The sequence below is a fragment of the Vombatus ursinus genome, unplaced genomic scaffold, assembly GCF_900497805.2.
Source record: "Vombatus ursinus unplaced genomic scaffold, bare-nosed wombat genome assembly UNPS02011431.1, whole genome shotgun sequence".
In the NCBI taxonomy this organism is placed as follows: domain Eukaryota; kingdom Metazoa; phylum Chordata; class Mammalia; order Diprotodontia; family Vombatidae; genus Vombatus; species Vombatus ursinus.
The window spans coordinates 419,084-435,904 of NW_020951209.1; the positions used below are offsets into that span (position 1 = coordinate 419,084).

The 16,821-nt window shown below is 37.5% G+C and overlaps 1 protein-coding gene across 2 annotated transcripts in view; it reads right to left on the minus strand.

Annotated features, from left to right (window-relative positions):
* Nucleotides 1-2,796: 2,796 nt before the first annotated feature.
* The window catches only part of ATF7IP (activating transcription factor 7 interacting protein), a 154,479-nt gene continuing 140,454 nt past the window's right edge, over nt 2,797-16,821 (minus strand). For both annotated transcript variants that reach the window (XM_027856383.1, XM_027856384.1), the window contains exons 13-15: nt 14,780-14,968; nt 10,962-11,074; nt 2,797-8,201 (exon numbers count right to left, since the gene is read on the minus strand). In XM_027856383.1, coding sequence (XP_027712184.1) covers nt 7,785-8,201; nt 10,962-11,074; nt 14,780-14,968 — 719 coding nt within the window. In that variant the 3' untranslated portion in view covers nt 2,797-7,784. The remainder of the gene's footprint in view (nt 8,202-10,961; nt 11,075-14,779; nt 14,969-16,821) is intronic.

The following is a 16,821-nucleotide window of genomic DNA, read 5'->3' on the forward strand; positions in this document are numbered from 1 at the left end:
GGTCCATGGAGGTGATGACAGCAGCACTGACTATCAGTTTTCTTCATAAGGAAAAACAGATGTACTCAATCCCATTACTTTAGGAACCCATGTATTCCTAGATACTGGCTGTAGGACAGATGACCCCAGAGATGGTTCCACAGCTACTGTTTTGGACTCAGGCCAAGTTATCCACTTAATTTATGACAATTACCACCTCCTATGTTGAGCATAAAGTAGAAAGATTTGGAATTTTGCCAGCTTTGCCCATCTCTTGCCACTCTAACAATTCTTATATATTGGAATAACCAGAGAGCGAAATAGCTGGAGCATTAATCTTATGTACATTCATGGTCTATCCATGCCTGGAGCATAGCTTTGAGGAAATCACAAAAAGGGAATGGAGGTAGGCATTTGCAGATGATTTTCTACACCAAGCCAGATCCTTGTGGTCACACAACTGATAAAAGGTGTAACTAATATAAAGATTTCACTGTAAACAACAGTCAAGATCAAGTGAAGTATAAGACAGAGAGGAGGAGTATGCTGTCATAGAAAGTTTCCTTTGAAGAATCCAAAAAAAAGGAGAGCGATGGTGAGGCTCTGCAAGTGTTCCTACTGACAAATGTCACTGAGCTCAATAAACAGAATCCTCTCAAGCTACAAAGTCACCTCTGTGAAATGAATCTGTGTCAATGTTAAGAGATAGATTTAACCTTCCATATGGAAAAAAATGGCCAAGGAACACATTGACCAGACCATGATATAATTCTGGATGGTCCACTGATTATCTGTTTATTTATCTATCTACAGAAAAACAGATTTAGGGATCCATGACTGTGCTGGTATAAGGAACTCCCAGGTGAGGAAATTACCAATTCAGCTTGGTCAGCACCTTCTCTGCAACTAAGTCTTAAGAGTTGCCTGGATCAATGGTTTCAAACTCAAATAGAAAAAAGGGCCACTAAAGCATAAGAAAGGATCCTTCCAGGCACATACTGACTTAGGAAACCACTTATTCTATGTTGTATCATATTTTTATTTTGTTAAATATTACCTAATTACATTTTAATCTGGTTTTGACACCTGTCCTAGATCGCTGATGGATCCAGAGTCGCACAGCCATAGAGGAAGCCAGGACTTGAAACGATCCTTTTATAGATATGTGTATCATGTAAATGGCTGCATACACATATGTATATGTATATATACATATAAACCATATGTTAATGTGCATACAGTGTGTGTGTGTGTGTGTATATGTATGTATTTATGTATAGATACACTACACACACAGTCACAGGCCCAGTCCCATACACATCTATATATGTGTGTGTGTATATGCATACACACACACACACACACACACACACACACAGAGGTCCAGTCTCTATCCCTACATATATGTCTGTATGCATATATTTATCTTTAACAAGTGTTAACAGTTGGACAATGGGCTGGGTTCAAAACTGAGGGGTTAGGTTGGACCACATTTAGGAAATCATATATGTAATAATCTCAGGCTGCTTGTTGTCACAAAAGGCCCTGTCTTTAACACCAATATTTTTCTAATCTTGCTCTATGGATGCAAATCACGGAACATCATGAATCCACAAATAAGCAGAATTACAAGCAAACCAAACATCAGTGGAAAGCTCCAAGGTGGGCTTATCTAGGCTGCAACATGTTGCCAAGTGTGAGATGGGAGAAACGGGAGATATGACCTAAGACAGCATATGTGACTGGAAAGGGAAGTTTGGAGTATTACAGATCTGGGGCTAGAAGGCATCTCAGGGGACATGTAGTCCAGCCTCCTCATTCTACAGATGAGGGAAGTAAGGCCCTAGAAGGCCAGGTGTCTTACCAGTGTTAGTAGGCATTAGAGGCAACATCTGTAGCAGTTCATTCCCTTGCCATCAGAGCCAGCCCTTTCCACCGTAGCACACTATGTCTAGCTGGGGATGAGACAACAAACAAAAGGACCACACGCTGGCATCCTTAATTTAGAAGATGAAGCTAGGGAAAGGCTTCTAGGACACGGACTCTATGGAAAATCAAACGACGGTTCTTTAAGGCTGATGGTGTTTCATCTGTTATTGGATCCTAGTTACAACCAAGTGAAAACAATCACTGGATAGAGATCCTATTATATTAATTAAGTTAGCTAAATGCAAATTAGATTCCATTAGATTAGAGTTCATTCCACAGAAAAGGAAGTTGAAGTGGCTTAGAGTGGTTCAGAGACCCATGATCATACAGCTCATGGGATTTGAACCCAGGCCCCTCTTTACTTAGAATACGTGATTCTTCCATATACTACATGGCCTGTTGAGGACATGGTCATGGACAAGCACATGGACAAGAATCACACAAGATCAAGGATTTATCAAAGTATGGTCCTAAAAGTCACTTGTTCACTAAAATTTGTCTAATCACACAAACTTTCTAGAAACATATTTGAAATCCAGACACTAATTCTATTTGCCACGAAAGAATTTCTAGCAAATGAATTGTTTGGTAAAAGAGAACTCTAATCTATCAAGAGGTTGTGTGAGCTATCAGCCAAGTTTCTTTCTGGTGGTCAGTCTGTACCATTTTGGTCTTTATTATAAATTACTTTTTAAAGGCTGAAGTAGGGCATCAATTCTTAAATTGTCAAGTTATGCAGTGGACGAAAGGCACTTACTGAGTTACTTGTACCAGTGAAGAATGGAGGCAGGGCACAGTGCAATGAACAAATATGATCCTTATAAAGTGATTATTTTCAAAAGCAAGCAACTCAATAGCCCAGGACAACCAGAACCAATCACAGAGAACTCAATGTTAAAAACCCAGTAGTTTATTTCAAAGTATAAATTTCGGGCTTGTTGGACAAAACCCCACTACAGATAACACTTGTACAGACACTAATCTATCAAACATACAAAAACAAAACAAAAAAATCCCAAAACCTAATAAAAATAGGGACAGCTTGCAGAAGCCCAATGTACAGTGGGCTTTGGGTAGGTCCTACATTATCTTATATTATTTACACCTTCAGCTGCAAAAAAAGAAAAAAAAGAAAAAAATCAGGCTCCAAGTTTCCTACAAAGTATTTATTCTTATATTTAATTTTTAAATGGCTGATAAATTACTAAAGCCTGGATCCCCAAATGTAGGATGGTAGCTCAGAAACTTTATTTACAAACAAAACTCTTTAAAACCAGACAGCATTTAAATAGAAAAAGTAAGTACTCAGCCTACATATACAACAAAAGAGAAACAAGAAGAAACTGATTTTAACATGATAATGACAAAGTAATTTGAAAATGAAAAGACAAAACATTTCATTTCTGTTCTTGAGTTCATTTTTGTAGCACTTAGACTCCCCATCTGCTGGCTCAAGGGGATGAATATTGATTAACAAATATGGCTGTCATACTAACAACCTCATCTGAACTCCTTTAAGTTGCCAACACTTGTATTTACCCCAACACCCCACTAAAAGATAAAAAGACTTTACAGTTTCCTAAATGTAAATACTTAGGAAGGCAGGTTCATAGCTTGCTTTTGGATAGTGTTATTTGCAGTTATCTATCTAATACTGGGACATGGTTATTTTGGGAATTAGAGCAAAACTAGGTTCACACACAGATCTGCATCATAATGAGAAATCACAGGATAGTGACAGAAATGGCCCAAGGAGAAGGGAAGCTGGGAAGAGAACACTTGGAGGTTTGCAATAATTCTGTGTAAGGATCACAGTGTGCAGAGAAGGTGAAGGACACCACAGGCATTACTTTTCTCTCTCAATTTTGTACAGTACTGGAAAACTTTCAGAGACCAAAGATGAAGAGCACATTATAAAGATCATGCAGTACTACTAACACTACATAAATGGTAGTAGGTAGGACTTGCTATAATTTGCCTTTTCCATTGTAAATTACAGAAATTAAAAATCAAAAACGAAGTTAACACTTAACAGAATTGAGAAAATTGTACAAAGCAATCAAGCCACTTTTGGAGTAGCTTTGTATAAAGGACATTATGTACCCTAAGATTGCAAATTATCTCAAGTTCCTTGTTTTAGGAGGTTTCTTCAGAGGTACTTATTACCAGCTATCATAAAAAGGGAAAAAATGAGTGAGGAAAAGAAAGGGTCACTCCCAGTGAACAGTCAGCTTCCAACAGAAAGGAAACTATTTGCCACAACTCCACCACAAACAAGTTTTTGGGAAAGTATCACAGTATTCTTCATATTGAGAAATGAAGGAGGGTTAAAGTTATATTTATGATTAGGTGGAGTCCATGTTCCATTTACATATTTACTGGCAAGAACAAAATTTCTGAAAGGAATAATCACACTTAAAACAGGGTGAACCATTAATTTGACAAAGTACAAAAATTGAAAAAACAAAACAAAACAAAAACAGCACTGCCACTTCAAAAGTCAACTAAATTGTTACTACATTTCAAGTTAAAAATCCTTAAAATTCTCAAGATTTCCAACAGGGCAACACTTAGAGAGAGAGTGCCATACTAAAAACATAGCAAGCTTGCATTCCCATAATGTGAAAATCCAGCTTATAATACTCTGTGAAAAGGTACCATGGAGTAAAGAGGTATCATGGAGTGTAACTCTTAACCAGAGCAGAACTGTTCAAAGTGGCTACTTCTAGTTATTTGTGATCTCAGCTTTTCCCTAAAAGTAACATCAAAAGCCCAAACTCTCAAAGTGACACTAGCCAAGAATGAGAAGTGCTTTAAGTTTTAGCCTTGACCCCTTTTTGCACATTCAATCAGCTGCTGCCTTCAGACCCCATAGGGGTACTAGTTTGAGGGATGGCTGCAGTTAATAGACTTAAATGTACTATCAATCCACTGGTTATGTCTAAACACTTGTAATCAGACCATTAATAACTAAAACAATAAAATTACACATATTGAATATTGTTCTACATGAGGACTGAAAGTCCATAATTTGCCATCTCCAAATTATTGCAATTCTCTTTGCAACTTCCTTCCACTGTTTGGAACAAGAAAAAGCTCAGAGTATTATTTTTGCCTTATTTTATTAAGGGAAACAAAATTTTACAAAGTAATTTTCAGGATTACTATTTGAGATTTCCTATTGTTTTCCTTTGACAAAACACACAATGGGAAAACAGGCTAAATAAGGAAATCTATTTTCACTTGCTTGGCTTTGCTACCTGACTTCTATGTCTTCATACTAGGAAGGCTTTTGTCATAAAAATTAGTGTTAATAAATGTAAAGTCATACTGATCACTCCAGGCAACATATTTTTCCTGGCAAAGTCAGCAAATAGGTGGGTGTCACATAACCATTAAACAAGCCAATAATGAACATTGTCAAAGATGGGCATGCTGTAGTCAAGAATCATCATGAAAACATAAGAAACTCTTTTTGATTGTTAAAAATTTTTATATATACATGTAGAAGTATGTATATGTTTATATACATATATAAAATAGGACATCTCTTCCAAATGAAATTTCTACCCCAATGTTCTGTGGTGTGACACTGGCAACTGCTTTACTGTCACCCTGAAAAATGTTCTAGAATGACTACAAGGCCCATAGTTGGCAAGAACTGGCTCTATGCATACTCACTATAAAAACAATAAAAGAACCAATTGGCTTTATTACAATCCTAATTCTCATTTAGTCTTATTCCTTGAAAGTGAAAGGAAGGCATCAGAGCATTACATTATTGGCAATCAGTAGTCAGAAAGGCTTTGTTCAGCACCAAGCCTATATTGTTCACGCTAACAGGTTACATTAAATGTGAACTCTCTCAGAAGATAATTTCTTTACAGGCCCAACTACAAACCATTAAAGATATACAAAAAAAGACAGGAGGAGAGCAAAGTTAGCCCTCTCCTATGCTTTAAGAAAAGTTATAAATCTCAGAATTAGATTTTTGAAAATGAGATGGCAGGAATAAAGCCACCAACATAGCAAATTTAGAAAGTTATTTCACAGACTAAGTAAGTCTTTTATAACCCTCTCCTACCTCTTCCAACTTATTCCAACCCTCCATCCCCACCAACATATCTATTCCCAATACCTGTTGAATACCAATATGGTTAACATTTAAAAAACAAATAAATCATGATCTAAGGCTGTATTCCTTGGAGCTAAATTATGATTCCCAGGAGTTTAAATAAAAGTATGCTAAATAAAACAATACCAAAAGATACACCTTTAATTCTGAACAAAGCGTATGTAAAATTTTATGAGGGCAGTTCTAACTGTTACCTTGGCACCATCAAAAGATAAAAAAATCTTTATTTGCATGACCGCTTAGAACAGGTCTATAAGAATGATGTGAGAAAAGATGTGAACCATTCTCCACTTGATTTATTTTAAAATAGCACACAGGTTGCTCTAAACCATTGAGATAGTAAGTTTAACAAGTTTATAAAGCTAACTTTAAACTTTACCTTGGGTCTTAGTTATTGGAAATGATTTTGCTACTCTAAAACTAAGAGAATATTAAAAATTTATGGTAACAGTAAGCCAGAATTGCCTTGTTAATCTTTGTTGCAAGTAGGCAATGTCGATGCAAAAAGATGTCTTGAGGATGATGCTTTTAAAATAAAACCAGGTAAAATTTCAGTCCACACACTGCATGCAGTCAGCTAAACTGGTAGTAACAATCAAAATTCTGGATATATTATAAGGAGGGAGAGGGAAGACAGATAGCTTATTCACGAATTTTGAGTAGACCTAATGATACCATGGGATAAGAATCATAAAAGAGCCTAAGGTTTTGTTTCCCCTAACCCCAAAACCTTGTCATAGAAAAAAAAATCCTATTTTGAAGTTAGGGGAAAAATGAAGATATAAAATGAAAATTTCAAAGGGAAAAAAGTAAACAGCAATGGAGATATGGCCATGTTGGTTTTTACAGTTAATCTTTAAGGCACAAAATAAATTTAAAAGAATTGGTAAGAGAGATGGGAAGGACAGAGAGGGATTGTTAATTAAGCAGATATTAAATGGCCTAGAGATGTTCTCAGATTCAAGCAGGAGTCTTTTTATCTTTACTATGTACTTTCACTAAAACTGACCAGAATTAATGTCCTTTTCCTTCATCGATGTTTGCATTTTGAGAACATATCCTTAGGGCAGAGAGTGAGTAGTTCAGAAGAAAAATATTCTTTTTTCCCCAGTCAAACCTTAAGCAGAGACTAGGAAAGGAACCCAAGTTAAGAAAAATATGAAGAAATCTATGTCTATGTTTGAATTAGCCTACTGGAAAATTAGTTCACATGTGCTTTTTGTTTGATTGTTTCTTTGGGTTATGTTTAGCTTCACTTATGTAGTGCAAAGTACGAACCCACCCTCATTAAGGAGCAAAATCCTAACTGTTCATGCTATTTTCTCCTTGACCTTTACACTCTATACTGGAACAGAGGTAAATTTGAGGATGTAAAGAGGAGCAACTGCTGCAATGAATCAAACAAACAAATAGGAAAGAAACATACACACATGTGCGCGTGTGCACACACACATGCGCGCACACACAAAATGTCCCCCAAATCTCAACACTAAAAGGAAGGTGCACATTTATACTTCAAAATCCTGAAGCTTGAAATGTCCAGGAAAATAGTTCTTGCTTTGTGGACTGAGAGTTTATTTTACTTCTGGATATAAATGTATGTAGTGTATTACACACATCTGTCCAAGAAATCTTGCAGAATGTGGATTTTACAGTGAATATCATGCACAAGATTAAAAACAAGACAAAAAAAAAAAAATGGAACTCTTAAAAGAGAGACAGATGTAAAGGCTCCGAACGTTTAACTGCTCTGGGAAGAGATCACATCCGTTGATTGGGGATCACAAAAAGGTCCAAAACGTCCATAAATGTCCTTGGCTCGGACAGCAAAGTAGTATTTGCTGCCAGAAACAAACTGAGTGAGAGTACATGCCATAGGCAGAGGAAGTGCTTTTACCTCCCCAATTTTCTTCCACTGTGATGGCATTGTGGCACTGGGATCCTCATGGTAAGCATAGAGGTGGTAGCTATCTACGCTGGCACAACTACGGTCCACTTCCAGGACACTCCATGACAGCACGATGCCATTCTGGCTTTGTACCCGAGCTAATTTCAAGTGTGGCTTCTGAGGAAGGGAAGTACTGGCAGCTTCTGGGGGCAGACGTTGTGGTTGAGGGGCTTCTGGTAGGGGTGCTGGATGCACAGGGCGAGCTGGCTCCTAAAAGACAAAAGAAAACACGAGACAAGATTACAGTTGCGATAACCAAAGAAAAAGCTCAGGTTCACATTTTCAGAATTGGAATGCAGCTGAGAGATCAACGAGTCTAACATGGTCTACCTAGTATCACTTTAGAAGCAGCATTATTACAGCAGAAAGAACACTCACTCTGGAGCCAGAAGACCTGGGTTAAAATACTGCCTCAGACAGAGTAATGACCTTAGACAAGTCACTAAACATCACAGGGCTTCAAGATGCTAATTCATAAAACAAGGAGGTTGAACTAGATAGATGTGAGGGCCCACCCTTCCAGCTCTAATCTTTGATCCTACAAACCTACTCATTTTACAAATGAGTAAATTAACTTAATTACACACTTCAATACAAGTATACCTTATTCTGATATTCTGAATTATCTAAAACATCAGCATTGCTATTCCCTCCACTAACACAGAGCACAATACCTCTCCTTGACCCTTATGATCCTTTATGATATCGATTCCCTGTTTACCCAATAAGCTGGATGCTTTTCTCTGTTTTGTGTGTCAAGGATACCAGTATAACCATTTTGGCTATTCCTTCTTGCTTTCTCCAGCAGGTTGTAACCTCAATCCCCATATCCTCTCTTTGGAATCTCCAACTTTCCCCTACTTACTGGTTCTTTATCTGCTGCCTTCACACATGCCCAAGTCTCCCCCATCCCTAAAAAAACCCTTCACTATCAGTTATCAAGTCTTATCAATTCGGCCCTCCTAAGATCTCTCATAAACAACTCCTTCTCTCCTCCAACACTGCTACCACCCTGGTGCCCGCCCTTATCACCTCATGCCTACCTAGACTGCTTCAACAGCCTGCTGGTGGGTCTGCCTGTCTTGAGTCTCTCCCCACTACAGTCCATTCAGATGTCAAAGTGATCTTCCTAAAAAGGACTGGTCTGACCAATGTCACTACTCCTCCCCTCTGCCCCCCCCCATAAACTCCAGTGGCTTTCTATCACTTCCAGGATCAAATTTAAAATGCTCTGGTTTTTAAATGCCTTCATAATTTTGCCCCTCCTTGCCTTTTCAGTCTTCCTATACTTTACTCCTCTCTGTGAAGTCTACTATCCAATGACACTTGCTATTCCTTGCACAAGACACTTCAGATCCTGACTAGGTATTTTCCCTGATTATCTCCCATGCCTGGAATTCTTCAAGTCCCACCTAAAATCTCATCTTCCGTAAGAAGCTTTTCCTAATCCCACTTGATGCTCGTGCCTTCTCTTTGTTGATTAGCTATAATTTATCCTGCATATACATAGTTACTCATTAGCTCCACTGGGTTTAATTATATCTTCATGCAATGACACAGATCATTCCTTCCAAATGTTCTACTCTCTTAAAATTCCCTATTTCCTGGTTTTTTTTTCCTATTTCCTGTTAAAGGCACCACCATTCTTCCAGTCTCCAAGGTTATTAACCTACATGCCATCTTAATTCCTCACTCTCCCTCACTCCATGTATCTACTCAGTTGCCAAAATATCTCTCACAGTTGAGCTACATTAGTTCAAGCCCTCATTACCTCTTGTCCGGCTTATTGCAAGAGCCTTCTAATTGGTCTATCTACCTTTCTTACATCTCTCTCCAGCTCTAGTTAATTCTCCACACAACTACCAACATGATTTTCCTTAAGTCGAGAATCTGAACAAGTTGCTTTCCTAATCCATAAAACTCTAGTAGCTCCCTATTGCCTCTAAGATCAAACATGAAATCAAGCTCTTCTCAACCCAGCCCTTGTCTATCTCTTAACTTTATTTCTCTTCTTACATGCTAAGGTACAGCTTGACACACAGGACTCCATCTGTCTTTAGACCTTGCACTGGCCGACTCCCTCCCATCCCCCATGCCAGGGATGTACTCTCTCTTCATAGAATCCTTCTCTTTATTTAAGACATAGTTCAAGCACCAACTTCTACATGAAGCCTTTCTTGATCCTCCCTTCTGCTAGGCTAGTGTCCTCCCTCCCAAACTGCCTTGTATTTATTCTCTTTATATTTACTCTGTATATACATAACATAGATACTTTTCTAAGTTCATTGTGGATAGATTATTTTATTATTTGTATTTATGTTTCTAGTGCCTAGCATAGTGCGTGGCATAGAGTAAACATTTAATAATTGCCTGATAAACTCTTATCTACTGTATCAATGTGGCTATTCTATTTTTCCCCGAGCTACCTAGTACATAGTATTCTCTAAATAGTATGTAATGGTAAATTCCTTAAATATAAACAAACCATCGAACACTAAAGAGGAATCATGTGCTGTTTCCAAAGAACAAGACAAATGTGAAAGGAAAAATGGCTTTCTACTGCAACCTAAAGTAATCAGTGAAGAACCAAATTCAGTTCAGTGGCATTAAAAAAAAAAACTGTCAAGGGCATAAGTCAGGCCTTAGGATTTGCGAATAGAAGATGAGAATGGAATCCTACAGAATCTTAAGCTTCTTTGTGTCACTCAAAGTATTTCATCTTCACCACTAATTGAATTTTTTCCTCATACAGTAAAGTCAAATGATCAAAACTGATCTCTATGATCTCTATAGTTCAATATCCATTGGAAAAAAAAATAGTTCTAATAAGTTACAACTAGATGTGAGGCAAAATATGCTTCTCTCTTCATATATGCTTCAATATAACAATGTCTAAGAAACAAATGCTTTGTACAGCTAAACTTATCATTCGTATAGTTAATGGTCTAGTAATGTCAAGAAATTACTTACAGGATGCACCTGTGGGGGTCGGTGATGCACTGTTAGCTGAGGCCCTGCTGATCCAAGGGTTAGTCCATTATTTACAACGTATGTAGCTGCTTGAGGCACTCGCACTGTGACCCCTACACCAAAAGAAAGAAAAAATGCATAATCACCAATCTATTCTAATTTCAGTGGAACTCTGATTAATTAAATAATTGAATAAATGTGAAGTCAACAAAACACACTAAATTTTAATTTGTCAAGTATTTTTTAAAAGCCAGAGAAAATAATGAGGCTGAAAATGCTTTCATTCCTTACATATTTATAGAATCCTTAAAAGGAACTTCAGAGGCCTTGCAGCTAAACCTATACATGAAAAAGAGTCCTTCTATATCACATCTGACTAGTAGTGGTCATCCAGCTTTTATTTAAAAATCTGTAGTGAAAGGGAAGGCATGACCTCTTAAAGTAATCCATTTCACTTTTGGATAGCCCTACTATTAAGTTGTTTGTTTTTTTTTCCTCACATCAAGCCTAAATCTGTCTTTTTACAATTTCTAGACATCTCTTGTTAGTTTTGCCCTCTGGGACCAAGAACAAATTCAATTCCTCTTCCACGTAAAAACTTTTCAAATACTCAGAATGAGAAGGAGCCTTAGAGACCATCAACTCCAACTCATACATTTTACAGGTTAAGGAAAAGCCCAGAAAGGTGAATTGACCAGATGCAGTCCCCAGATCATCTTACTTGTCTGCTGAGAAACCTGTATGCAGGCCAAGAAGCAACAGGAAGAACTAAACATGAAACAACTGATTGGTTTAAGACTGGAAAAGGAGTGCATATTGTCACCTCATAACTTATATACAGAGTACATCCATGAAAATGCCAGGTTGGACAAATCAAAAGCTGGAATTAAGGTTGCCTAGAGAAATGTCAATCTCAGATATGTCAATGATACCACTCTGATGGCAGAAAGTGAAGCAGAATTAAGAAGCCTCTTGGTGAGGGTGAAAGAGGAGAGTATAAAAGCTGGCTTGAAGCTCAACATAAAAACAAAACAAAACAAAACAAAACAAAAAAAACCCAATAACAACAACAACAACAACAAACCAAAAACTGAGATCTTGGCAACTGGTTCCACCATTTTCTGGGCAATGGAGGGAGAAAAATGGAAGCAGTGTCAGATTTTATATTTTTGGTCTCAAAGATCACTGCAGACAGTGACTGCAGCCATGAAATAAAAGACACTTGCTGCTAGGAAGGAAAGCAAATCCGGAAACGATACTAAAAAACAGACACATCACTTTGCTGACAAAGGGCCATACTAGTCAAAGTTATAGTTTTTCTATTAGCAATGTGTGGTTGTGAAAGTTGAACTACAAGGAAAGCTGAGCACCACAGAACTAGCGCTTTCAAACTGTAGTGCTAGAGAAAACTTTTGAGAGTCCCTTGGACAGCAAGGACATCAAATCAGTCAATACTTAAAGAAATTAATTCAGGTTATTCAGTGGAAGTCCAATACTGAAGCAGAAGCTTACATACTCTGGCCACGTAATGAGAACACAGGACTCATTAGAAAAGAGCCTAATGTTGGGAAAGATTTAAGGCAAAAGGAAAAGGGAACTGCAGAGAATGAGATGGATAGGTTTCAAGGAAACAACAAACATGAACTTGGGACAGACTTTAAGAGACAGTGGAGGACAGAAGGGCCTGACATGCTATAGTCCATGGGATCACGGAGAGTCAGACACGACTGGACAACTGAACAAGTCCCTAGATCTGAAATAATACCCCAGGTGAGTGATTCTTAACCTGAGATCTGTGAAATTCACCACATGCCAAAGGGGTCCACTACACAAAATTAGTTAAGAAATCTTGCTCTAGGTGGAGTGTGACCAGGGTAGAGGAGAACAGGACTATTATCACCTCCCTAGTCCTGGGCACTATACTGATCAAAGAGCACATAAGCTTTCCTGGCTGTCATATCACTCAGCTAAGTCATATTGAGTATTTGTCTGAATACTGAGTCCATTAAAAATCTTTTTGGATGGTTTGCTACCTAGCTTCCCATCTTGTAAGTTGATTTTTTTTTTAACCAGTTGTAAAACACCACACCTGGATAAAGGGATCTGTGGCATGTTTCTCAAATTTTCAGATGACATAAAGCTGTAAGGAACAGTAAATACACTTTAACAAAGTAAAGACCCAAAAGGATGTAAGAACAAATTAAATGAAACTTCATAAGGATAAATGTAAACTCTCAGGATTGAATTTTAAAAATTAACTTTACAAATACAAGATTGGGAAAGTATACTTAGAAAAACATTTATCCTTAGAGTTTTATTGGACCTGTAATCTCAGTAAGTGAACAGTGTGATATGGCACCCAAGGTAATGTAACCTTGGGATCCACTAAGAGAGGAAAAGTAGCTGAGACTAGGCAGGCGAGTATACTGTTGTGCCCTGCTCCGGGCTTTCCTTAAGTAGTTTGTTTAGTTTTGAGCATCCCACTTGAGAAAGAACATTAATTAGCTATAAATGTATACAGCACCCAGAGGAAGGAAATCTGGATGATGAGAAGTCTCAAGTCCAAGTCATATGTGGATAGGAGAACAGAAGATCTAGGAGGAGACATGAGAGTAGTCTTCAAGTATTTAATGTACTGTTACATGGAAGATGGACTAGATTTGCTCACCAGATGACCAGAGAGGGGAACTAGGAGCAATGGGTAGAACTTGCAGAGGGGCATATTAGTCTTGATATAAGAAAAAAACTTACTAACAGAATGATTTAAAAAAATAGAGCAGATTATACTAGGAAGTCTATTAAACAAATACAGTCAGGAACGTTATAGAGGGGATGGATTCTTGTTCAGGTATGAGTATGGCTAGATGGTCTATGAAGCCCCTTCCAACCTGATTAATTCTTTGTTTCTAAAACAAAGTTTTAGTCCTAAATCAATGTCTCACCAATGAATCAGAAACACATAACCCTTCATTTCCTATCCAGTGAAAAACAAAAATAAGGAGAAAAGGGGAGGAGGAAATGAAAAGTATTAAGGAGAATTTCTTTATTATTTAGTTAGAAAAAGCCTAATATTGTGAAGCAATCCCAAACCTTTGCTCAGGGAACCTGAGTTGGTTCTTGTTTCTTTTTTCCCTACCCTGGGAATCAATTAAGTCTTAAAATGTAATATGGCTACCTAAGTCTTTTTCTATGTCTCCTTCTTTCTCACTTACTATTCCTCTCCTAAGACTAAAAAATATCCTACATCTTATCAGAGACTGTCTCCTACCCACCACAACTGTGTATCTTCTGGAGATGTGGGCTTTGGATTGTGGAATGTGGAGAAAGAAAAGATACTTACTTTTAGCAAGAATGATCTCTGACAGAGAGTCAGGTATGAATAAGTATATTTTTAGGATAAATAATGGACACTTAAATTTTAATTTTGTGGTTGAATCAACAAGACAAATAATGCAAATAATGTAAAAGACAAAATTTCCTGTAGTTTAGTTCCCTGTTGAAATGAAAACGTAATTTTAATAGTCTTTAAAAATAAAACTGGACGCAATTTTGCTGTTTCATTTCTTTTCTTTTTTGCCTTTTTTTTTGTTGTTGTTGCTTTTTGGTGAGGCAATTGGGGTTAAGTGACTTGCCCAGGGTCACACAGCTAGTAAGTGTCAAGTGTCTGAGGCCAGATTTGAGTTCAGGTCCTCCTGACTTCAGGGCCAGTGCTCCATCCACTGAACTACCTAGCTGCCTTGCTGTTTCATTTCTAAACATGGTATTCTTTTCTAAACACCAGTTAAGTATCTGTAACCATTTTAAACAGTGTCCCTTACCATTTGGAGGGTTGACCTGTCGTATAGGTACAGCAGAGTTTTGCAAAACTGCTCCTCTGACTGGAGCTTGGGCTGGTGGTGCAGGAAGAGTGGTATAAACCACTTGGTGATTAGTAGGAACTCTTGGAACAGGGAGTCTGGTAGTAGCCTGAGTCATTGGCCGGTGTGTTACATTCACCGTGGTTGGAGCTGACAGGAAATGGAAAAAGACATTAACAAGAATGCAACAAACAAACAAACAAAAAGGTTTTACTATTAAATGATGATAGCATTTTTATGTTGTACAAACAGAATAAAAGCCAACACTCTTGGTCTGAAAACTAACTTACTAGCATTAAAAATGAGAGCACAGATAAATTTGATAAACGTCAAATACTTAAACAAAACACATAATGCAAGAATGCCTGAGATAAACCAAAATTCATGAAATATCATATCTTATGCCGTTGGGTCATATATAACGTCACAGAGAAATTCCAAGCTCAGTATCTTCCCTATTCTCCGTTTTAGAAGAAGGAAGAACATAGGATAATGTAAAGAGAAAAGGGAAAAGGGTTCAATACTTGGAAAGAAATAAAAGAATAGCAAACCCCATTCAACAATTGTACAAATAACTCTTTATTAGTAGGAGAGGTCCATGAAGGCTTGTTTCCCACCTCGTTAGATTTAGGCTAAGAGCTCTTCAGCAAGGACACAATAACTAGAAGTCTTGATACCTCCACTAACCAAGTTTAAAAAAAGATGTGGTTGATTTCCTTTCTCTTTGCTACCCTAGTTTACCTTTTATCTTGAACAAGTGGATTTTTCACCCCAAAGCCCAAGACACCTAGTAACTTCAACCTTTTCTCCTTTCCTTTAACCTCTCTGCTTCATCTCCATTTCATTCTTTAAATGGTAGCTACACTGAATCTCTTATTCTCACTAATAACATCCCTCTTTCTTCCACCTCTTCACTGTGTTGTTCCCTGATTAACAGTCCCTCTAATAGCAAAAGAAGGATTAAAGAAGAAAAAAAAGCTTAAATTCAATAAAAACTGACACATAACAAAAAGGAAAGCAGCTAAGGATCTGTTACCAAGAAACCCCAAGAGGCAGCTAGGTGGCCCAGTGGATAGAGCACTGCCCCTGGAGTTGGGAGGACCTGAGTCCAAATCTGACCTCAGACACTTGACACTTACTAGCTGTGACCCTGAGCAAATCACTTAACCCCACTGCCTAGCCAAAAAAAAAAAGAAAAAAGAAAAAAACCTCAGAATTTTTGCTATTTCAGCAGAACCTACTACATAAAGATAAATAATCATTCATTTGACCCTTTATTAAAGCACTTACTTATGGTAGGCCCCTACTGCTTTTGTAAAGCACTGTGATGGCAAAAGAAGAGTGGATAAACATAATAAGCGCAAGGTTCTTACCCTCAGGCATGGCTGAATAACTATTGTATCACATAAACGCAAACAAAAACACTGAGCTACAAGTGAATTTAAGAGAAATGTAATTTTTGTCTTGTCTGACAAAAGTAAATTCAGCCATTAAATATAGATTATTTCATAAAAACTTGGCAATTTAGAATAGTCAGGAATAACTAATAGCTGATAAAAGTCACATTCCTTGTGTTGGTGCTGATGACCACAAATGAAAGTAAACCTCCAGAAAATGAACCTCTTTTCTTTACTTGTAGAGCTGGGGACTATGGGTACCAAACACTCAACACACATATTTGATATGTTGTTTAGTTTTACTGAACTGCTTTTTTATTCTTCTCCTTATTCTTTGTTTTTATTTCTGGTTTTAAGGGGAGAATAGAGAAGATATATTTGGAAATGAAGGTAGTGTTAAACAAAAGAAATTAAAGCTGATAAAAACTCAAGTTACAATCTCATGTCAGCACACAATCTATTGTAGCAGGATCACAAAGGAAATGCTCTCTTCTTGGCTAGCTTTCATTCAGTTCTGAGTAGGCAGGTGAATATCTCAAAATCCTGAGTTAAGTTAAAGTTTCTGGAGATGAAGTATGTTTGGCATTAGTGAACACCTCCTTTGGG